At 39.2% G+C, this 23,826-nt stretch overlaps 1 protein-coding gene across 26 annotated transcripts in view; it reads left to right on the forward strand.

The window, feature by feature from the left end:
- The window catches only part of ARPP21 (cAMP regulated phosphoprotein 21), a 154,400-nt gene that overhangs the window by 70,736 nt on the left and 59,838 nt on the right, over positions 1 to 23,826 (forward strand). For 11 of the 26 annotated variants that reach the window (XM_013059990.2, XM_045089086.1, XM_004759409.3 and 8 more), the window contains 4 exons: positions 4,648 to 4,685; positions 6,500 to 6,559; positions 10,598 to 10,830; positions 17,844 to 18,074. In XM_013059990.2, coding sequence (XP_012915444.1) covers positions 4,648 to 4,685; positions 6,500 to 6,559; positions 10,598 to 10,830; positions 17,844 to 18,074 — 562 coding nt within the window. Of the gene's footprint in view, positions 1 to 4,647; positions 4,686 to 6,499; positions 6,560 to 10,597; positions 10,831 to 17,843; positions 18,075 to 23,826 lie in introns of those variants that run through there. The other 15 variants (XM_004759410.3, XM_013059993.2, XM_045089084.1 and 12 more) reach the window with 9 other exon arrangements.

Here is a 23,826-nt window from a genome sequence, read left to right on the forward strand (position 1 = left end):
ATATATAAATGAGTTGTGTTGAAAAGCAAATACTAATCACTTAGATAATAGACAAACATTATGCCCCCCCACCCCGCAAAGCAGGGCCACATTGTAGACACTCAAGGGCTAGATTGCAGGAAAAGCATCCTTGATGCTTGCCTGTGAGGAGGAGGCTTCCTGTGCTGCTCCCACCCTTCATGTGCACAGAGAGGTCATCCCAGACATGGAGGAGTCAGCATGACTCCCTGTACACATCGCATTTCCCAACAGCCCTATTAAGGAGAACAACAGCAAGGAACCTGGGTCCCAGAATAAAGATTAGAGGCAAGCTGTTGTTTCAAGCATCCCTAGCTAACTGCTGAATTAACATTCTTTAAGACAGTGAAAGCAGATGAGTTGGTTTGGTTGAGCATTTGGCTCTTGATCTCAACTCAGGTCTTGATCTCAGGGCCCTGAATTTGAGCCCTTAATGCAGTTCCATGCTGGGTGTGGAGCTTGCTAAAAAAAAAAAAAAAGCAAAAGCAGACGGAAGCATGGGAAAACTTAAATGCCAAGCTATTGTCATGGCCTTTCCAGCTGATGGCATCATTTGGCAACCTTCTTCGGAAGGCTGTGGCTTCTTCCCCCTGCAGAGGTAGAATAGTGTGAGTTGCTGTGATGAACTCTTTTGTGGCCAGCATTTCTGGTGTTATTAATTCAAGTGAGACACCTGCCTGTTTCTGGCCCTACTTTTCCCCCTGATCTCCTGGGGCTGGGTTTTTTTAATTGGCACCCTGTACTCAGAGTAAACTCATTCAAAGTCTTCAGAGATTAAACAAATTCCTCAACATCATCTACAAAATATTATGTACATGAGTGTAGGTACATTTTTTAAGGTAAAGATCTTGATTTTTTTAATCATAGCTTTACAAGTTTTTGATGCTTTTACAAGGCTAAAAGCCACCTTCTCAGAGGGGGAAAAAAGATGTCCAGTCCAGAGCACTGCCGCTCTGCAGGAACAATGCAGTCATTAGGCTGGTGTTCCCTGAGTTTTGTTATTAATTCCAGATCTCCAGATTTGACAACTTAAAACAGATACATAAAATGTTTGTTACCTCACAGTTTCTGGGGATCAGGAAGCGGAGGGTGGCTTAGCTGGCCAGTTCTGGCTCACGGTCTTTTGTGAGGTTACGGTCAAGCCATCAGCTGGGGCTTCAGTTGTCTGAAGTTTCAATAGAGCAGTTGCCTGCTTCCAAACTCACCTGCATGTGTTTTGGCAGGCCTCGGTTGCTAGCGGGCTATGGGAGATCTAAGTTCCCACTCTGTGGGCCTCTCCCGAGGCTCCTGAGCATCTTTGTCACCTGGCAACTAGCTTTCCCAGAGCAAGTGACCCAAGAGAAAGAAAGAGAGCCCAAGATGGAAGCTACAGGCTTTTGTAACCTCATCTTGGAGCTGACATACCTTCCTTCTTGCTATATTCGTTTGGACACACAGACCAAACTGGTATACTGGGGAGGTACTACAAAACACCTTGGTTGTGGATACTGAGAGGGAGGAATCATTAGGGGCCATGATGTGTTAGCAGGATATTACTGAATCTTCTATTAATGCAAATGCAGGGACATAACATAGCAATGTGAACTTCCTTGAGTACATAGAGCAACACATCTTGCTTTCCACTTACATAAAGAGAGTACACTTTAGGGCATCTTCATCTGTACAATTCCAGATTCCCAAATGACCATTAGGACTTCCCACATTGTTGAGGTACGTACAGTAAGAAATCAAGTATAGTAAGTCAATTATAAAACTGATGCAAAGAATCCAGCATAAGGAAACTAAGTTACAGGCATGTAATGTCTTTTTTGCTGACCTTTAATTTAGTGTCTTCATAATTTAAAAACCGAGGTAGTAAAAGCTGCTTCCCTTGCCAATTATTATTTAAGGAGTGGAGTCATTCAAACAGGTTCAAATGGTGACATATTTATGTAGAGGGTTTTTTTTTTTTATTATTATACTTGAAGTTACAATAGTTATAGAGAAATAATTACCAGTACTTACGCATAAGCAAAATCAAAATTTATTTTAAAATCAGTGGTGCTCTTGGATATTTTACTTATGTATCTTGGTGTCTAAGGTGTGTGTGTGTGTGTGTGTGTGTGTGCGCGCGCGCATGCATGTGTAGTTTTTTACTTAGGTCCACAATCAAAATATGCAGATTATATGGGGATTTTCTAGAAAAATAATCTCAATACAGTAGCCTGAGATAAGGCACATTTATTATTTGAGAATGAAGTTGTCATTAAGTCAAGGCACACAACAATTTAGTTCTCAAATAAAAAATGAGTGTATTTTTGTAGTCGGAAATATTTGAACTATAACTCTTGTTTCCTTTAACAAGAATTTTGTCTTATTTTATGATTAATTCAATGCAATGTTGCTGGCTTTGGCAAGGTTACGTTGCTAAAGCAATATATTTGAGAAAGACGTGTTTTGCCTGAAGGATGGTTTCTGAAAGATGTTTATGTGTAAATAGGGATTCTGGGAGGAGTTCATCCATGGTCTCCCCAGCATGCACTGGGATCCACCTTCTGTGACAACCCTTGAGAGGGGCATGTGATGTCACGTGGATTGGGGGTGGGGTGTGGGAGAGAATTCTGTATCCCATTAGGCAAAACCATTTTCTCCTTAAAAGAAAGAAAAAAAGAGTCCTTTATATCTGAGAATGCATATACCTGACAGCTTTGAATACTGCACTTAATTACTGTGACACTTTTATCTTTCTCTGCTATTAAAATTTGCAAGTTATATTAATAACTTCTTTAAAGTTTATTTTCACCCACTATTGAATCACAACCCATAATCATATCTGCTTTATTTATGAAACTGTAAGGATCATGAGATAAATCTTTAGGACTTTTGCACAAAAATTGAAAAATACTCTTGAGATATGTTTTTGGGAAAGTTATCTTTGACTTGCAGGTCCCTTATTTCTCATTCAGAGAGTTATGGCAGCTTAGCTTTCCCCAAAATACTATTGGATTAATGAGTCTGAAGAGGTCAGTCTTTGATCAACTCTTCCAAACAAGTAGTAGAGTTTCAGTAATTCCACAACCCAGCCAGAACATTATAAGCATAATTGACTTCTTTCCCATTACAAGAGCAGAGCAGTAACAAAGTATCGAGCTCATAATGTACACCTGAGACAATTAATTCCATGGCTTGCCTCAAACCAAGAGTAAAACCAAACTAAAGGAAATGAAGATAGTGGGATATTTCACTTACTATAAAGATGTCTTCACAGGAATAATATCAGTGGTACATAAAGTGTATTTATTTATAAATACAAATGTCAAAAGAAGAAACTTTCTGAAAAGGGTGTTTCTTAATTGGCTTTTTGTTGTTATTGTTAAATATGATGTTTGTCCACTTAATACTCAGGATGCATATTAAATGCACAAAGGTTAAAATAAAAATGGTTCTAGAGATGCCCTCTGAAACGTTCAAATCACTGAGGAAAACACATTAGGCCCGAAGCTAACCCTTTGGTTTAGTGGAAGGAAATGATTTCTCCAACAAAATGTATGGAGAAACCAATATCCTGCTTGCCTTCTCTGGGTAGCGGTTACATTAGCTAATCTTTTAAAAATTCAATATTGAAAGGTCCTTATTTACTTTGGTTTTATTTTCTCTTAAAATGGAACTGTTAGGTCTCAATTTACCATTTAGCAGGTCATTTATTCATCATTTATAAAATCTACACATATAATATGGCATGTGTATTTATGGTTAGAAACTCAGTACTTTGAAAACAGTTTTTGTTAATTCCTAAACACAGTCACTATGTTAGAGAGCCATCTCACCATATTTTGTTTAGACATCTCTTTTTCTCCTTGCTAAAACTTAATTTGATTAGCCTTTCCCCAGCTTGTAATAGTAATGGAATTTTCTCTTCCCTATATGTGTTCTAAACACAAGATAGTGGGGAATTAATAGCTAGGGGAATAGAAGCTAAGTAGAGTCATTGTTTTTCTGTGTGAAAAACAAAACAAAACATTAGATAGGTTTTACTCTTTTTTCTGATTAGCTTCATTTTGTTCTCACTTGACTTCTGTGTGCCTGCCCTCTGCAAATTGATTGATGGCATCTCTTTAATTTTAAGAGTCTTGCAGTCAATCTGTTTATGTCAAGAGCGTCTATCATTGCCAGGTAATAACTGTAGGGTTGTGGTTCTATGACTCTCCCATCCTTAGGTGGATCATGCTAAGAGCACATGCTCTGCCTTGATTTGAACCAGTCTTCTGGCTGTTGGGAACTGTATCTCTGCAGCTCCAGAAGAAACAGCTAGCTCAGGATCCGATGGTCACACGCTTCTCTGATTCTCAGACAGTTTCATTCACATCTCTCTCTTTCTGACCTTGACGCTGAATGGGCTAAATCTAGCCGTAACCTGGAGATGTCCTGCTGGAAAAGTACTTGTGTGCTAAAAGAGAAAGAGAATGGTGTACACGTCTAACTCTAACCATTTTTTTTCCTTTTTTATTTCCATTTTTCAAAACATAGTGCATATTTCTCTTAATTCTTTTCCTCTTGGAGGGGAAAAGTAGTTTTAAAAGCAGGCAAGGATTTGGGATCCCTCAGCACATCCAGAACATCTGATACAATGCCTTTTTTTTTATTTTTCAGTCAGTTTGCTCCCAGGAAAGCCTTTTTGTGGATAACAGGTAAAATGCAATTTGCTTTTTCATGTCTGTAGAGGAACAAAGTCTGTCATGTGTGTCCTGTATACTCATAGGTATATATCCCATATATAAGTGTGTGCTTGAATATATGTATAAATAAATACATATATCTATGTGCACACACTTATATGCATACACATATGTGTTATTTAGCATGCCTAAAAACTATTTAATTTGGGGAAATACTTCTCTGTTACTTCCAAACATAATTTTTGTACATTTTCATTATTTAAAAGTCTTGACTTCTGGCCCATCCAGAGGTCTAATTCCTGCTACCTTTACCAGGCATTACAAAGCATAAATGAACTTGCAATTTCATTGGCTTATGGATGAGGCTGTTTATAGTATTTGTATATTGGGTATCATTAGCCACTTCTTGTGCCCCACAATTTTCTATAGTTGTGCAAACTATAATTGGAATAATTTTTTCAGTTTCTCACTCTAAACGACCCATTAGTCTAACTTGGAGATCTATCCAAACTGATCTAAATTTACTAACTTGGGAGTTAGTAGGGGGGTAGTTGTTGTGTGATGAATGGGTTATACAACTTATACAAAGTCTTGAGCATATGAGCCAAAGGTTTTCAAATTTAACATATACCTTAAAGAAATACTTCTAAACTGACATAGATCTTCAAATGCTCCCTTGATTTAATTGCAGCTTTTCAAGAGGAATTAAAGACTTCTATATTAGCTGTATTAATTACATTTAAGGTGCATCAGAGTGGGCAAGTTGGAATGGAAATATGGTATCCCTTCAGAAAGTGGTGCTTAACTTTATTTCAGGTGTCGGCTTAATGGGTGCCCCTGTAAAACTGATTAAAATGGAGGCTGTTTAATTAAATTCCAGTACTTAAAGAAAATTTTAACCAAGCATTAGAGATGATTGGGGGGAAAAAGCTATCTTTAATATTAGCAGTAAGAAATCTTTGAGTAGCTAACCCTCTCATTGAACAGCCTGTTCTAGAATAGATGAAAGTAGAAAATGTGTCTAAAGAAGATATTCAAAAACATCCTCAAAAATCCACACAGATTTAAGTGAATATTCCCTATTTACAGTTTAAGAATCCATGAGCACTACCATCCTAGGGATGATGCTGAAGCATTCCAAAGATCTATATCCTAACTAAAAAGATGAAGTGAGTGTTTATAATTCAGTTTAGTAGGAAGCCTTATTCCCTAGTCATCCGGTCAATAATTTTCCCCTGCCTTATGCCCAAATTTTATTCATTTACTTGGATTTTGCAAAAAAAGACTGCTAACACTCTTTAAGTGTCCCTTAGATTCAAACTGAATTATATTCATCTTTACCATAATTGGTGACAAACATGCATTGCATATATGAACAAGTCTTGATATTTCCAAAAAGCAAAAATCTAACTGAATAGATTCCCATTAAAAATAAATACATTTCTTTGATACCTGTTTCTGGAATGTCAATATTTCATTCTGCCCCTCCCCGCAAAAGAGATAACTTTAATATTGCCCAAAGGAAAGAAAATCACAGCTAATATATTTAATTAATTGTCTATTAAATGATTTATCTTCTCCTTTTCCATTCTATTTCTTCTTCCTTTCCTTTTTATCTAGTATCAGTGCCTTAATCCTAGGATAGGGGAAAAAATAATGCTGTCATTCATTTATTATTGCAAAATGCAACATCGTGCACATAAAACATAGTACACGGGGTTGATTTGCAAGAGTGGTACTGTTGCAGAAGAGTACACATCCATTTAGCATAGGGCATTTAGTGTCATTAGGTTTTATATCATAAAAACCATGTTTTTCATTTCCAGTAGGCTCTTGGAAGACAGTAACATATGCAATGAGACCTATAAGAAAAGACAGCTCTTTCGGTTGGTATGGTTTACTTTTTTAAAACTGTGTTTTCAGATTATGTGGCAGAATCAATGTTAAATATAAGTGTACTAGTGTAAAATATCTGTTTATGGAAATAAATATGTTTGGTTATATCTGTAAAGCTGGTTACAGAGCTGGTGTTAAAGCCATGTTAGATAATGTGAGATATGGGACCAGGGAATTACTGCTTGGTACATAATCATTTCAGGTTCCTCCTCTGATTTTCTGTTTTGGGTAGGTTTTTTTGCTTTTATTTTTGTTTTCTCCTAAAAGGTTAACTTTGAAAGCATACTGATTTAACATTCCCAAGTCAACTTTAGTGAATTACATCATCAAGTTAAAATTCCTCTAATAGTTTGCAATTATATATATACATGACTGATATTGGAAAAGACACCAATGGTAACTGTATTTGAGTAGTTGATTTTTAAAGCTACTACTGGCCATCATAATACTTCAATTGTGTTTTTCAAGCATAGCTTTTATTTCAGAGGGAAGGTACAGGCCCTCATAGGCCATTTGCTTCCAATTATAATGAATTACTTAAATCAAGATCTGTGTAAGATAAAGGGAATGGATATATATGTATTTATTATATATTAATATTGAATATTTTAAGTTCTATACTAAGCTGGAAGATCCTTGAAAGCAGAGGGACCATAACCATGTCACTACCCTATTAAATATATCTCTAATATTCATTACAGGCAAAAAGGATACACAGCACTATGAAGGTACTCAATATGCAATGCATATATTTAATATGTTATTGCTTTTATGAATATTAGGATTCATCTCTGTTGTAAGAGAGAGAAAACTTACTCATTTACAAACAAACAAAACATTTTGCCCACGTAGAATTAAGAAAAGACCAAGGAAAGTAAATGGATTGTTGCTCAGAAAGTATCTTTTTGTAGTAAATGTGAACTTAAGATCTCATAATTAGAACAGTTGGATTAATTTGTTCCCTTTACACTTTGGCAGAACTAAAAAGGTTTTTTAAAAATGTCTTTCACATTTCTAGGTTGAACTACATAGTCTAATGCTTTCCCCTTGTATCAATAGACCATTTATTATCACACTTTACATTAAAAAAGTAACTCTGCATTGTCCCCCTTGAAAATTGAGAAAAGAACAAGAAGAATTTACCAGTACTCATGTACTCACACCACATTCTGGCTTGTTTAAGCCAATAAGTTTATGAAATGTGGATTCTTCCCCGTTAGGCCAATCGGTTTTACATAGCCCCAAATCTGGCCCCTAGCCAGAGCTAGGATCCGCTCAGATCAGTCACTCCAAATATGAGTGCCATCACCCACCAAGTCATCAGGCACAGAAACTCAGGAAGATGACTTAGCACAAAGGACATCTATACAATACTTAAAGCAACTCAAAGTATACATCATATATAACTTGGCCAAAAAAAAAAAAAAGTGCAGACATGAAGGAAAATAAATGTTGTTAGTTATATTAATCAGCACCGAAACAGAACCCAAAGTTCTGTTCTATTCCTATTCTGGAAACAAATTCTCATTATACACAAGGACCAACTCCTCTTGATGACCAGACACCTCATTTCCATTGTCTTTTTGGATTCCAGTAGAAGGGACCAAGACTGGGTTTAGAATGGACAGGAAGGCACTTGTGGTTATGTTTGCCTATGAGGTCTATGATTCTACACCCAAATAGATATGAAATTCGATTCTGGACCTCACTTTGCCAGTGCTAAGGCAACTAATCAGTAGCTAGAATTATAAAATATTGTTTCAGTGTATAAATAGAAATCCATAAATCAGTATTAGATGCATTTTTATGAATCTCATTAATGCTAAGACTAAAGCAGCGACTAAAGTTCCCTCTTTTGGGGATTTTGACAGCTCTTGACTTTGGGATATTGATTTGAAATGGTAGAGAGTAGTGGTAGAAGAAGTTAAGGAAACCTTAGATTGCCTTATTGGCCAAGGGTGTAGCACAAGTCTAGAGGAGTTATCCAATGCCAGAGTAAAGCCTGCAAACTCCAAGACACTAGTTTGCACCCAGGAAAAGTGGCAGACACTCCTTTGCAGATGGGCTCAGCCACACTGGCCTTTCCTTTCATGGAGGTGCTAGGGAGATGGAAACCTATGGGGAAAGGGAAAACCAAGCAGAGCTCATGATCATCAACCTGCATATGGAGAGCTTCCTTCTGAGGCATCCTTTATATCGAGGTTAAGGACTACCCTAAGTTTTTTCCTATATGCAGTATTCCAGATTAGTTCCAAGTGAGACTATTGTCACATCCCTGGTGCCTTCACAGTTGCTAAATAATGATTGTGCCAGGCTTTGGCAAAGATAGGTCAAATTAATCAGAATTAAATGTGAATAAAGTTGAATTTAGAACTTGAAAGGAAATCAATCAGGAATGGAGCAGGAGCACCCTCAAAGAAGCTGGTTTTTTCCGATCCACTCCATCTCCTCTGGCTTTCTTGAATTTCAAAGGGTTTTAAGAACTCAAGCCACCTGACCATCAGTGAGTGTGTGATACTTTCTACTCACAATCTGATCTGTTTTTAGATCCTCCTTCTAATCTTAGCCATCCCTGAGGTGCTAACAGAATGTAAAACACAAAAAACAAACAAACAAACAAATAAAAAAAAAATGATGCAAGACAGCAGGGTGCTGAGTGCTTTTTGTTTTGTGAATTTTCTGTCCTCCCTTCATTTTTACAAAGTTCCTATCACAGAGGAGCCATTTCATTTTTATTATCCTTGAATGTTTAGCTTCTCAAGTTCTCATAGAACAAAAGAGAAGTTTATTAGGTAAAATGGAAACAAATGCAAAAAATTTTGTGTGCCTTCTGCAATTTGGTTGGTGAGTTTCAATCAGATGCACACACTCCTCACATCTTCGCGGTCCTATCATTGTCTTTAGAAGAATATCTATTAACAAAGCCACTGACCACATCTGTGAGATTAGGATCAACGCTTAAACATGTCATGTTGCTTTGTGATAATGAAATTAGGGGTTGTAACTATTGCCAACAATTTACGTCCTTTTACTTACTGATAATCCATGAGAATCTTAGAGTATTTTAATCATGTCTTATTTCCAACTTGCAGGAAAAGCTTTGAAAATATTCACTAAGTTCCCCTTTAAGCAGATTGGAAACCAATGAAAATGCAAATTTCATCAACTTTCTTTATAAAACACGTGTGATTTTGTGTCCTACTTAGAGATATTCTGGAGTCTTCAGAAATCACGTCTGCCTATTGGATCTCTTCCCGTACATTCACTTTTTCAATTTGGATTTAGAACCAACATGTTCTTTCACCTATGGAGTTTTGTTATTTCCAATGATCCCCTCGGAAAGTTTCATGTCAGTGTAGTGTTTATACTGGTGTTGTTATTATCACAAGTTTTTCTATGTGAAAAGCACTAAAAGACGCTTTCCTCTGCCCATGAAGGTTAAACTCACTAGGCAAAACTCTCACCCTAGGTCAACAGAGTAATTTCTGTGCTGTCAAAACCTTAATGGATTCAGATAGACATCTCATCAAGTTAGAAGATAATAAATGGTTTCGCTGACTCTTTGCACGTTTTCCCATGGTCCATTATTTAATGCTAAAGGGACAGACAAAACCTGTATTCAGTGGGAGTCGCTTTAGAATCATTCAAGATCATAATGGTTCCCAAACCTCGATTCACTGTTGACTTGGGCTGGGAGAATCTATCCTCTTTTCTCCTCCACAAGAGAAGTTATCAACTATATTTTATACCATGTTTTTTCTACTTGTTTCTCCTTCACCGGCAGAGGGGTAGTGTGACATTTCTAGGTTTGGTTTTTCTGTTTGTAAACATGCACATTATGTGTGGTATGTTATCTGTCTGCCCATCAACGAGCTATCTGTGACACTGTGAGGCAACAGGCTTAATGGAAAGGGTTGCAAGAAGGGTCTTGTGTAGACGGCTCTTCTGAGAAAGGTCCCATTCTGTGTGCGCACCACTCGTGGAATGTAACACTGTCCCTGTGCATCTTTCCTATGGCGGTGCTCCAGGGGCAACAGGGACGGCTCAGGGAGAACATCCGGGAGTCGACAGAGCAGCTCAGAGAATGAGCTCAAGTGGTCGGACCACCAGAGGGCCTGGAGCAGCACAGACTCAGATAGCTCCAACCGCAATCTCAAGCCCACCATGACCAAGACGGCCAGTTTTGGGGGCATCACGGTGCTGACCCGGGGTGACAGCACATCCAGTACCAGGAGTACCGGGAAGCTGTCCAAAGCAGGTAGTTAGTACTGAATGGGTTTATGTCCTGTTGTGTTTCCTAGGTTCCACCCAACCCGTACAGTCATTATTCCCTCTGGCTTCCAGTAAATTAATGATGATGATATTAATTGCTGGGATACCTGGGAAGTCAGAAGGTGCAATGAAAATATCAACCCTGTCTCTTTAAATTACCAACCTCTTGAATCTTCACTTTCCTTACTATGTTGTCAACCTAAAATTGTCAGGAGGCAATAATTGAGCAAAAGCATTTATTCGGGATCAAAGCATTGAGATATGGATAGCAACCCAAATAGTGTCCCACTTGGGAGCAAAAGTCAGGTATGAAGGAAGACACGTGTTGTGATGAGCACTGGGTTTTATACATAACTAATGAATCGTTGAACACTATACCAAAAACTAATGATATATTATGCAGTGGCTAATTGAACATTAAAAAAAATAAAGTCATGGACCTTTAAAGCAAAAAGGGAATGCTTGTATACATCGTTTACAAAGGATTTTTGATTGGTGTTGGTGGCACAATGCTGATCTTGATTGACTATAACTGGTTTCAAAGGCTATCACTAAGCCTTCCCTTAAGTGTACCAGGTTGCAGGTGTTTGAGCTGAGTCCTTGCCATATTTGCAGTCTGGTCCAGTACAAAAGTTCATGGTTCTGCAGGTGAGGATGTGTCAAATACCCATGTCCTTAATGGTCTCCTGACTCCATTTGAAACCCTCTTGACATAAGTGACCCCATGTCATTTCAGCTTTCACACCATGAAACATAAGTTATAATAGAATATGATGTTATCCCCCCACACCTCCCCCAGCAAACTATTGTATTTTTTTAAACTAGTGTATGTTAAAGTTCAATTATTTATATACAAATGGTTACCAAGCCACCTGCACATGGTAACTAGTTAACAAACCTAGCTATTATTTTTGATTTACGACTATGATCAGTTTCTTAAAACCACACTCTAAGGTATTTATAATATTAATAGTTTGGGCTGCTACTTGGACGCTCTGTTAATATGATTGTGGGCAAGTTATCTAACCTGTTTGCAAGTCTTGGTTTCCTCCTCTGAGAAATGGGAATAATTGTAGTCCCCATATTGCAAGGTTGTTTGAAGAATTAAAGAGTTAATGTACACAAAGCAATTAGAAAAATACCTGGCAGTTAAAAGCCCTCAATAAACACAAGTTCATGTTTCTTTTTATTACTGCTCTTAATGCTTCCATCCCTGCTTTGCAGATAAGGAAAATGAGCCTCAGGAAGGTGTAGAGTTCCAAGTAGCCAGCTGCAGGCATCTCTTTTTTTAATCTTGTGTTTTCTTCTAAGTGAATAGTGATCTTTTGAGATAAGTAGTTCAGGTTTGCATGGATGGTCTTTGGGAGGTGAGAGCTAATGAGAACCATGACGTAGAAAAAACTTTAAACTGATGGAGGCGATACAGGGGGTTCATATGAGTCCCAAAACTCTCCATCGTGGTCTTGCATCTCTAGCTCCTCTGTCTCCAACTCCCTCACCCTTGTTTTTAAATTATGTTCAGATGTTCAAAATATCTTTTAGAATCCCCGGAAGGTGGCAGATGACCATTCAGGAGTTCTCCGTGAGCTTCATTTTGGGGTGATAGTTTGTCATGTTTCTGTTTGATTTTGATTTTGCCTCAGAAGTTTGGAGTTAATGTGGGTGTTGAGAGCTGTGATTCGGAGACATGCCCTGGGTGTCAGACACACTGGGGATGCATTCACAGACCTGGGGGTGCAGGGCAGGGAGAGAGGGGGATGGCGAATGGCCAACACCAACCAGAGATTAGACATGGGTTGTCCTTATTGTGAATACTTTCCTATCCAAGCTTCACACTCACGCGAGGGGGCACTTTTTGTGAAAGCTAGACTCATTATGCTAATGGTTTAACGTAATTATGTTGTTGAAAATGCTCCTAAGAAATCATCTCGTGTTTTCCTACACAGGCAGAAAATTAATAGCATTTAGTCACAACCACTCCTACATATATACACATTTCCTGCTCCTTGGAAAGATTCAGGTGGGCTCACACTGCCTTCTGCCTTCTGTTGTATCACCAGTTGGTGAATTCTTGATGTCTTATTCTAATTAATTGCTCTTCTATCCCACTATTGCAGCAACTGAAGTCAAGAAAACCCACTGTGGTGCACTTGAGCTCTTATAAACTAAGAAAGGTTAAATAGTTTTAAATCTCCTTAAAATGCAGAAACCAAGGACCTTAAATGGTGTACTTAAAAATTCCAGCACACCAAAAGAGCACTTAAGATTTTTAATTTAATCGTCATGCTCCATACACCAACCCCCCAATCACTTCCGAAGAAAAGCTCTTTGGAAACATTTAAAACACTTCAAGAATGCTAAAATGCCATGTTCTTTGAAGAATGATTAGAAATTGTAAGTGCTTCAGACATTTTTTTCCCCTTTTAATCTAAGTGTCTCCTTTTGAAAGCTTGTCAAGGTGCAGGAACGGAAAGGAAAAAAAAAAAATTAAAGGCGATCAAGATAGAATGTCAAAACAAGCTTACAATTTCCCAAGATGGTTTTATGAAGCAAAGCTGTCAGTTTTGCTGTCATGGAGCTTCAGAACAGCACGTTTTCAATTTTTTACCTCACTATTCGCAGTGGAATTGCAAACTTTTTTTTTGACCTTTCAGAAACCAAGCCTGGAGTTGTGACATTTAAGTTTCGCTTCTCCTCCTCTAATTACATAGGTTTGAGCTTTAAATAGATAATGATGAGACTTTCTCCAGGTGGGAACATGCTTTCCTACATTTTGGAAGAAGCTTATTTCTGAAGTCTGAACCTCTTCAGACTTGCTCTGAAAGCCTGGGTTGTCTTTCTCTTGACGTATCCCTGACACCGAGCTTAGGGATGTCCAGCACACAGCTCCAGAGGTAGATGATGTCATTTTGTCTTGACATTCTCCTCGTGGAAGGACAGGAATGGTGCTTGCACTATAACCTCTGCTGCTTCTTGGTGGTAGCTATGAGGTTGGGAAATGAGTATGACATCTCTTTCTTTCCACCCTGGTCAAAGGACATTGCTGTCCTGCCATCCTCTCTCTTGATCTCCAGAGCAGGGGTTCTCGACGGTAGCGGCATAGGAAGCAGCATGGGTTGCTTGTTTTCAAACCGTGCTTTGAGAACAATTGCTCTGAGGAAATCAGATATCCTTATGTTTTGTTTTAGTAATTTTACCTGGTGTGGTATTTTGTTTTCAGGATCCAAGCGTATTCTTGTTGTTGTCACCTTCTTGTCTACCTTCCATCCAGAGTATTTTGGGAGCCAATGCAAGCCACCTCATCTCTCTATCTCTTCCTCTTCTTGGTGTTTATTTTCATTATAGCACTAATGCAGCCTGGATGTTCTCTCTCTCCTTGTAATTTCAGAAGCTTTAGGTCATTCTATTGAATTTTCAGATCCCTGAATCTGGAAATATTTTGTTGAATTATTAATTCAGGGAAAAATACTTATGGTTCATGGTCCTTATAAAAGAAGAATTATATCAGACAAGATAAACAGACAAGGAAGGTTCTATTCATAACTATTGCAATAAGGACCAAGACTATTACAATACGGGAGAAAGACTGAACTCAACCCTGAGCGAAGGAACTGCAGGGGAGTTTAAAGGGCTGCTGTGAACTACTGGAAAAACACTGGGGAAAGGGAGACAAGTAACTGGTGAATCCAACTAAGTCATCTTTGCTGATTGGTTCTTATCACAGTCAATCTTCTTACTCCCCTCCCACAGAAACTGGCAGACAAGGGCACCAGTTCTCTTGATTATTAAATTTCAAAGAGATACTCCTGAGTCCTCAACAAAGACATACCTGGGTTGCAAAAGAGTTAACTGGCTAATGAAAGGTTGACACCATAAAGGGCAGAAATGCTCTAAGAAAAAGGAGGTAGAGGAATGATCCTCTGGAAGAAACCAGTCTAAATGTTGTTCAAGTTGAGAGGAAGTTTAAGGCTACCATCCTCATAGCTACTCACCATTCTGGTGACTTATATTTTACAAAAGAGGATACTAAGGTCTAAACAAGTAGTTATTTCAGGGGTGTCTGTGTGGTACAGTCGATTAAGCATCCAGTTCTTGGTTTGAGTTCAGATCGTGATCTTAGGATCATGAGATTGAGCCCCACGTTGGGCTCTGGGCTCAACACAGTCTGCTTGAGTTTCTCTCTCCCTCTGCTTCTCCTCTCTACAGTCTCTCTCTCTCTCTTTTTCTCTCTCTCCCTTTCATAAATAAAGAAATCTAAAAAAGAAGAAGATGATGATGATGAAGTAGTCACTTCATGAAGAAAACACAGCTAGTCAGTGGCGTCTTCCCACACCCTTCCTCTCTGCTGTCAGTTTTCCATTTTACTTTGTCATATGATGTTTTATACAACATCCCCCCTCCATTTTTCCCTCTTCCTTTTTCCTGTCTCTCTCTCAAGTGTTCACCAAAGTTCCCCATCAGTCACCTTGATGTCCTGTCCCTACACCTTCTGCCGACTGCCCCTCAGGGTCCAGCTTCCACTTCTGAGCATCTCATTGTGGGCAGCATTGACTTCCTGTGCTGTATCTCTTAGAACCTAGGTACTGTCCTGCTTGGGGCCCAGGCCCTACGTGACTCTGGAAGTGAGGCATGGTCCACGTGGTCCTGAACGCAGACTCTGCCACACATGAATTATGCTCGGGAAATTTACATCTCTGAGGATCAGTTCTCATTTTCAAAATGAGGTTGCTGTGAAAATGAGACTAGGTAATTCACATAGTGATTAGCACAGTGCTTGTCATGTAGACATACTGCTTAAATATTTGCCATTGTTAGCATTCAAGTCCATGAGAAAAGGAGACTGGACACAATTTAACTCTCAGCACCCAAATCAGTAAATATCAATTTCATTTTTTTTTAAATTTTTGAACAGTTCTAATCCTTTACGTTGTCTTTGCCCTGCCCTCTCATTGTTTCTGTTGAAGGTGCTGCTTTTCTCCTGTTGCTAGAAGGACATGATATTGCACATCAGTAACTAATAGCCATCTTCTGAAAGCCAAAAAGGAAGAGCACTCTGGATTTTCTTATAACACAGAAGCTGTGTGCACCCATCCCCTCTCCTGACCCCCCTCCTCTTGCCAGCCCCAGCTACACCTCAGGTTCCTTAGGACATGTCTCCTTCACCCCAACCCTTTCCCGCTATCTGACCCTTCTGCCTGGAGGTGGGCTGAACCTATTTTGTATGAGCTTCAGTGTCTGGGGGCAGGAGGTTTTGTTACTGTTTATTACCCTTGCTGTTGTTCCCTTCGCAGTAGTGTGAAATTTGGACTGTAGCATGAGATCCCATGGGGTAAGTTTACAAACACACCCCATGGTTTGCTCTGGGGCTGCAATGTCCCGGACACCATGCCAGCGATGCCCTCTCAAAACTCCTTTTGGCATGTTCAGATCTCCTTTTAGGGTTTTTATTTTTCCCCATAAATTACTCAGAATCCATCAGCATTTGAAACCAGTTAGATGGGGCATCCTGAATTAACCTATAACTTTATCATTATTAATAATCAAGTCGTGGGGGAAAGAAGAGAAGATCCCCAAATGACTGGTGGCAGTCCCTGGCATATGCATACACTTACTTTTAGGAGGCAGTGTTGAGTCCCAGGTCAAGCTAGATCAGTCTGCCTAGACCACACTCTGCTCTATCATTGACTTTCTGAGTCGACTTTAGGCATTGAACTTCTCTATCCTTCAGCTTCCCTATCTCCACAGCCAGGAACAGTACTTATTATTCCAGTGTGCCCAGGGGCTCACACATACGAAGTGCTCAATAAATATCACTGCCTTCCCTCTTGAAAACAATGTCCTCCTCTAAACTCTCTCTGATGGCCTTTCTCCTCCCCGATTACATGCTGTATGCCTATCACTTATTTTTTAGAGGTTTCCAGTTTAACTCAAGGGCACATTTTAAAATCTTGAAACAATGTTATAACTCTTCCTTATATAAGGTTTCCCTTTAACCACCCAGAGGAATTCATTTTTAAGGATATAAATTGATAGTTGTGGGCTAAGAAGTAATTTTTTTAAATTCCCTGTACTATGTTCTCACAACCTATGATATAATTCAAATCATCTGCTAGTTAGAATTCACTGATATAGAAATGGGGCTTGTTGCATTTTGTCCCCAATGTTCTGGTTAATATTCAGTGCCCAGAACAGTGATGGTCAAGGGAACTAGAGCTCCTTGGCTCTGGTTCTGGTGAAGGGCAGGTGGTGCCTAATAGATGTAGGATATAGCAGTGGAGGGGAAGGAGATGGTTGGGTTAGAGTCCACCTTGGAATCCAGTTACCTTCAAATTTGTAAAACACACAGTCCACAAATCTCTCCATGATTTTACCCTCCTGTGCCATCTAAAGGATGATCTGGTGTTCTCATGAAGGCCAAGCCCTTCTTGGCCTGCCCCTTGGGCCTATTAGTAAGATTTCTGTCACTAAGTGAAATACACACCTTAAGGACTCTCAGTAGGAGTGTTCCAGTTCTTCTACTCACATCTAGAGGGGAAAAGATTATTTCTGGCCATCCTCCTTCAAAATGAAGCTTTATGGATGTTCCTTAGACTCAAGGGCATGATCAGCACATTCTAGGACTTCTTCTTAAACTGCCATCATTTTAATATCCATCTGGCATTTTCTCCTAACTCCAGTAAGACAGCCCTCTGGCTTTAATTACTCAGGATGACGAACTTCTCCAGGCTTGGAGTCCACAGCTTTAGGGAACCGTTTACGGATGTACTACCCTAGGGGCTTGTGAGAGGATGAAAGAAAGTGCTCATTCTTAACTTCTCTTTTCCTAGGAAATCGACACATTTGAAAAATAGGTAGCAGATATCTCAATAAAATGTGAGCCCCAAATGTTGCTCTAGTCCTGTGGCACTCACTGCATGCTTTAAGGATGGATTATGTAAACTAAGCATTTAGATCCGGAGCTGTCTGTGTTGGATGATTTTCTGATCCTTTTCTCTGTGGCAGGCTCCGAGTCTAACAGCAGCACAGGCTCCTCGGGGTCTCTGCCCCGCACCCACGCACCCCTGCAGAGTGCGCCCCTGGCTGCGGGCGTGGCCACTGGCTCTCCCAGCTGTTTGCCCTATCCTGAGAGTGGAGCAGGGGGCCAGCCAGGCCCCAGCACCAGCTACATCCTCCTTCCCCTCGAGGCTGCGGCAGGCATCCCGCCGGGAAGCATCCTTCTCAATCCGCATACAGGTTAGTTCCTTACCGCTGCTATGGCAGGGACTCAAGATCAGAGTTTTGTTTTTGTGTTTGCGCTTATAAATTCTTCAGCAAGTTTTCTTAAAATTCCTGAGCAGAAGAGTTATGTGCATAAACCACTGGGTAGGGTCTTAGTTTAGGAAGAGCAGATCTATAGTTGTAATCTCTTTCTGTATATTGATATCAGTATTGATATGCGGTTATAAATACAGATTATTCCCAGAAATATCCACTTTTTCCTCTGTCCCTTTTGTGTTGACCATAGTGTGTCTCAGGTATTCCTGGGAGCTAAGATCAGTAACCATAAAATGATGATCTGGGAAATAACTGTGTTGTATTTCGCAGAATATTGTGTTTCACAGACTAAATATCAGGATAGCCTCTTATTATGTCAAAAGTGTTTTTGCATCCAAAATACTTCATGAACTTGAGATATCAGTTGGGACACACAGCAGATTCTTACCTCTAGAAGTTGTGCTCTTGTGTTAGAACTTCACACAGTCCCACCCCTGGGGAATAAGGAATAGTAGTGAAAAATAGGACATAGGGAGCTAATTCTTACGCATGCTAGTGACCCTACAACTAGACTGGTTTTGGTGAGGTTTGGAAAATTGGTAACTTCATGATGATCATTTTTCCCCCCGTGATCAATGGTTCTTTACTTTTTAAATTCTCTAGTGGTCAGTTAATTGCTACACTGATTCCAAAGAACCCAGAGCATTGGGCAAATAGACTAACAAGCATGTGCCTCATGGGGGAAACTTTTTAACCAGGGGCAATTATGCCCAAGCCTTCAAGGCCATTTCTCAATATCTACCAACATTTTGATTATTATGACTGAGGGAGAAAGGGGCTGCTACTGGCATCTAAGAAGTTAGAGGTCAGAGATGCTACTAAACATTTAACAATGCATGGGACAGCCCCTTCCAACAGAGAATTATCCAGCCTAAAATATCAGTAGTGCCATGGCTGGGAAGTCCTGGGATAGAAAGCTTGACATTGACCAGTCACCTCTTTGGAAGCCTTTATAAGTAATTGGGAAAAAAATTTTTTTTTGAATCGTCTCTGAATATGTCTGAGTTTGGTTTCGATGATTCCAGAGTATTTCCGTGATTAGCTAAACTTAGAAAGGAAAAGTGAATGAGAATCTCATAAAAGCAATCTGACTCAATCTTTTCACATATATAGCACTACTAGTAATTAGGAAATTCAGAGAAACATGAGAATGATAGTAAAATAGTTACTTGAATAATTGCCACATTTTCATGAAAACATATGGCACAATCTCAAGGCATGGTGTTTGATTGAGACATTTTGAAAATGCCATAAGCTTGAGGGAAAAGAAGGCATAATCATTTTATTGAAAACCATTTGAAAGCTTTCAGAGTAGATACTTCTAAGGAGAATATTAGATTGCTTTTATTTTATTTGGATCATTGTAAGCACTAAAAGGAAATTAAAAGAAAACCAGGATTACAGTCATTACTCTGGGCACTGATCAAAGTATGGTCTGACTCCGTTGGCTTAAATCCCTTCATTTTTAATTGAGACGGAGAGTTTGCAGACAAGAGCACACACAGGCATTAGTTTTGAGTCATTTGTTTTAATCAAAATTGCTGTGTTTCAAAAAAGCTCAACAGAATATTTTTTAGGGTATAATGAAGAAATATTATTTGTAATGATATAATGGTTGTGCATGTGTTATGTGTATATTATCATGTGTAATCTCAGTTGTAGAAAAAGAAAGTGCTTTCTGGTGCCAAGTCCCAATTCTTATTCATTGGATCCAGTCATTTAGAGCTGTTATCAAAATATCTCCTTTGAAAAAGGATCCGAACTGAGGGAAAGGGTCTAATAACACTGTCGGGCAGCTTCTCTGTACACACTTCTGTGATCTGACAAATGCCTGCCATTAAAATATCCCAAGACCAAAAGGAAAATATATTGATGTATTCTATACCATGGTTGAGTGGTAGGATGGAAGGTGAATGATGTTTCTTCTTTCCTAGAATCTGTTTATTTTTGTAAAATGAAAATATGTGTGTGGGTGTATGTGTGTAAGATCCCATCATTTATCATGTATACATATATGTGTATCTGTCTATCTATGGTGTGCATGTGAGCATGTCTGTCTATCTATCCATCCATCTATCTATTCATCTATCTATCTAATCTCTTATGACTCTACTACTGAAACTAGAAATTTGCCACCTTTGGACTGGAACTCATCTTTCTCTGTCATGGCTGTGAACTCCTGAAATCCATACCTCTCCCCTTCCCTAAATATGTGGTAGAAATTCTTTGGTGTTAGGATCCAACAGCATATGACTACTCTCCTTCTTGTGTGAATAGCCCTTGGATTCATTTCCCTGTTACCAGCTCATTTATGAGATCATTGTGGGAAGGAGCCATCTTTGGCTAATTACACTCGAGTGGATAACAAAGTAGTCTTAGACACTGTGCTCAGTAATTACAGAGTACTGAAATAGTATCTACTACTCATTATATGTTGATGTGCATAATAGAACAGTTTTGGGGTTTTTTTTTGTTTGTTTGTTTGTTTGTTTTAATCTAACATATTTGATAATGTGGTCCAGGTCTGAAACTATGATAAAATACCTGCCTTTTCATTTTTTTTTAATTTCAGTACAGTTGATACACAATGTTACATTAGTTTTAGGTATGCAACATAGGGATTCAACTTCTCCGTGTGTTACACTCTGCTCACCACAGTGTAGCTGCCATCTGTCACCATACAGTGCTGGTATAGTGTCATTGACTATATTCCCTTTGCTGTGTCTTTTATTCCCATGACTTATTCATTCCATAGCTGGAAGACTGTGCCTCCCATTCTTCTCCTCCCATTTTGCCCATCTCTTCATCCCCCTTCCCTCTGGCAATCGCCAGTTTGTTCTCTGTATTTATAGGACTGATTCTGTTTTTTGTCTGTTTTTCATAAAGTATCTGTCTTAAGCAAGCAGAAGACAAGCAATAAGTTGAGAACACCAAGGTGCCTGCCGGTCATGTCTATCTACCAAATGAAACTTCCTTTGTCAGCACAATTAACTTGGCTCTCCCTAAGCACCAAATATTTGGCATCCTGAAACCAACCCATCCACATATATTCATTCCCCCAGTTCCCCAAATGCAATCACAACATTTTATTTCGTCTAGCCTTAGACTCAGCTCTCCGCCAGTCTGTTTCTAACTCAGGACCTCTGGCCTATCCTTTCTTTGCTCTTCAGGCGTCTGGAGGAGTGAGCTACTGCAGAGGGCTCAAAGTTATCCCCATATAATGTTCTCATCCTCACAAGGCTGGGTTTGACACTGGAGTTTGATCTTCTTCCTGCTGTCTTGGACTTGGTCTAGTTTTGGAAATTTTTAGCAGAAAGTTCATCTTTGTTTGGCTATTTTCTTTCAATTCAGAGCTATCCAGAGATGCCAATAGGCATGAACATCCCCCAAGTACTCATTAATCCGCCTATCTGTTGTTTTGCCATTTTGCTTTGCCTTCATCTGGCGCACATTCACGAGTGTGTGATGTAAGGGCATGCCATCGGCTAGGACTTTGCTCTGAGCAGCTTTTTTAGGGCTCATCTCTTTCAAATGTTCCTGATGGGTTCTCCTAACACTACACTTGGTATTTCCCATGGGCTTACCAGCACCTATTTATCCACACCACTTCTACCTCCTTCTTAAATGTGCCATAAAGTTTTGTGTGTGACGTGTCTGTCAACGTGTCTTTGTGAGATCTGAATTAACCTTCATCTGTCCATAATCAGCGTGCCCTTATGATTTCACTGATCACCTTCCGAGCACAAGGAAAGGAAAACCTCTTTTTCTTCTTGCTCTGTCTCTTTAAATAAATTGCCTTCTGCCAAGTTCATGGCAGAAATGTTTTGGTGTTAGAGACCAAGAGCATTTGATTACTTTGTTTTTAATTTGGGGTTCATTTCCTCATTATAGGTGTATTCATAAGCTCTTTGTGGGGAGGGATCAGACTCAGGTTTTTTGGTTTTGATTTTGTTTTGCATCCTCAGAATGGATAAACAAGTCTTAGTCCTCTTGCAGGGCTCAGTAATTATATAATGGTGCAGAAATATCCACTGCATGAGATGCCTGGGTGGTACAGTACCTTAAGCATCCAACTCTTGGTTTCTGCTCAAGTTGTGATCTCAGGGTCCTAAGATCAAGCCACACATCGGGCTTTGCCCTTAGCGGGGAGTCTACTTAAGACTCCCCCCTCCCTCTGCTCCTCCTGCTTGCTCTCTCTCTCTCTCTCTCTCAAATAAATAAAACCTTTAGAAAATAATATCTACTGCACATTATTCATGCTGGTGTGGAGAGTGGGGAAGTATTCCACCTAAGGCCATGTATTGAGGGGAATAAGCACTTGGCCAGTTCGTGGCAGCCCGGCTTGCCTGCACCCTTTACAGGTGCCAACACACATGCTGCACCTGCTGGGCAGGCTCTCACAGTTCTGGACACGAAAACCTGTTCTAATCTGGATAGTCCTAGGGGCCAACAGTCTTTCTTTACCCTTCGGTCTTCAGCAGCTGTCATTCAAACTAATTGCCTGTATCCAGTTGTAATTGCTTCTGGATTGGCAGAAATGGCAGCATCCAGAGAAGCCATTGTTGCCTGATTTGAAAACCAACAGTCGCCTGTCCTGACTCTCTTAGGAAATGGTGTCTCTTCCCTTCCCTGGTGGCCATCTTACTTGTTTCATTCTCTCACTTCTTTCCGCTTCTCATTTGTGACCATAAAAGCAGTCTTCTCTTCTCTCTTCTCTTCCAGAAGAACCTGCCATCTCTTTCTACCCAAAGGAGTTCTGAGTACTTTTCATATGCAATTATTTGGAAATGTTTCTTTTGCCTTATTCATAGCACATTAGTAATATTTCACACAGAGGATCTCAAATTTATCAAAAAGGACATCTGAATAATTTATGGTTATATTTTTTACCTTATTTATGGTTTGTTTTTCATGCTACCTTACTTTTCACTGGGGTAAATTGGAAGTCATAGAAAATATAATAAAGATGATTTTATTTTTCCATCTCTGTGTGTGTGTGTGTGTGTGTGTGTACACAGAATGAGACTGATTTTGAAATGGTTTCTTATGAAGTTGCTGTGAAGATTTTTTTAAATGCTAGGTATCTAAAATTTTCCTCTTTGTGTAATACAAAAAAATTTTCCTCTTTGTGTAATACTAAATCTTAGTGGGGCTAAGAATTAGAATATTAAATGGGCTGATAGAGTTTTGGAAATTGAACCATTTCTTTTCATTTTTTCCCAAATTGAGGCTTTGGGGAGAAAAAAAAATGGGCTGCAGATTTTAAATCCAGAAGAAAGTTATTTTTGAAAAAAGAAAAAAGTATTTAAAACAAATGTAGCTAAAATTAAATGACAGTGATAGGAAAACAAGTGCCTATGAAGAACATTAACATTTTTTTTAAATACCTCTAAATTTAGTCATTGTTCTATGACTATAATTCTGGCACATTTGCTTTTTCCATCATGGCCCATTGTGATTGGTTATGAAACTGTTGTCAGAACTTTCTTAGTTCATGAATATGCAGCATTTAAGGGTTTCACGTTGCACACACACAAGTGTATTTGTGTATATAGGCACACCAAGCTCCCATTTCAGTTCTTGATAGGGCTGAAACCAAGTCCTGGGAGCCACAATCTCACTGTTTGCCTTCCAAACTGATTCTAAAATATTTTCTCACCCTATTTTGTAA

The sequence above is a fragment of the Mustela putorius genome, unplaced genomic scaffold (assembly GCF_011764305.1).
Source record: "Mustela putorius furo isolate JIRA1106 unplaced genomic scaffold, ASM1176430v1.1 tig00003834_pilon_pilon_pilon, whole genome shotgun sequence".
NCBI classification, from domain to species: Eukaryota; Metazoa; Chordata; class Mammalia; order Carnivora; family Mustelidae; genus Mustela; species Mustela putorius.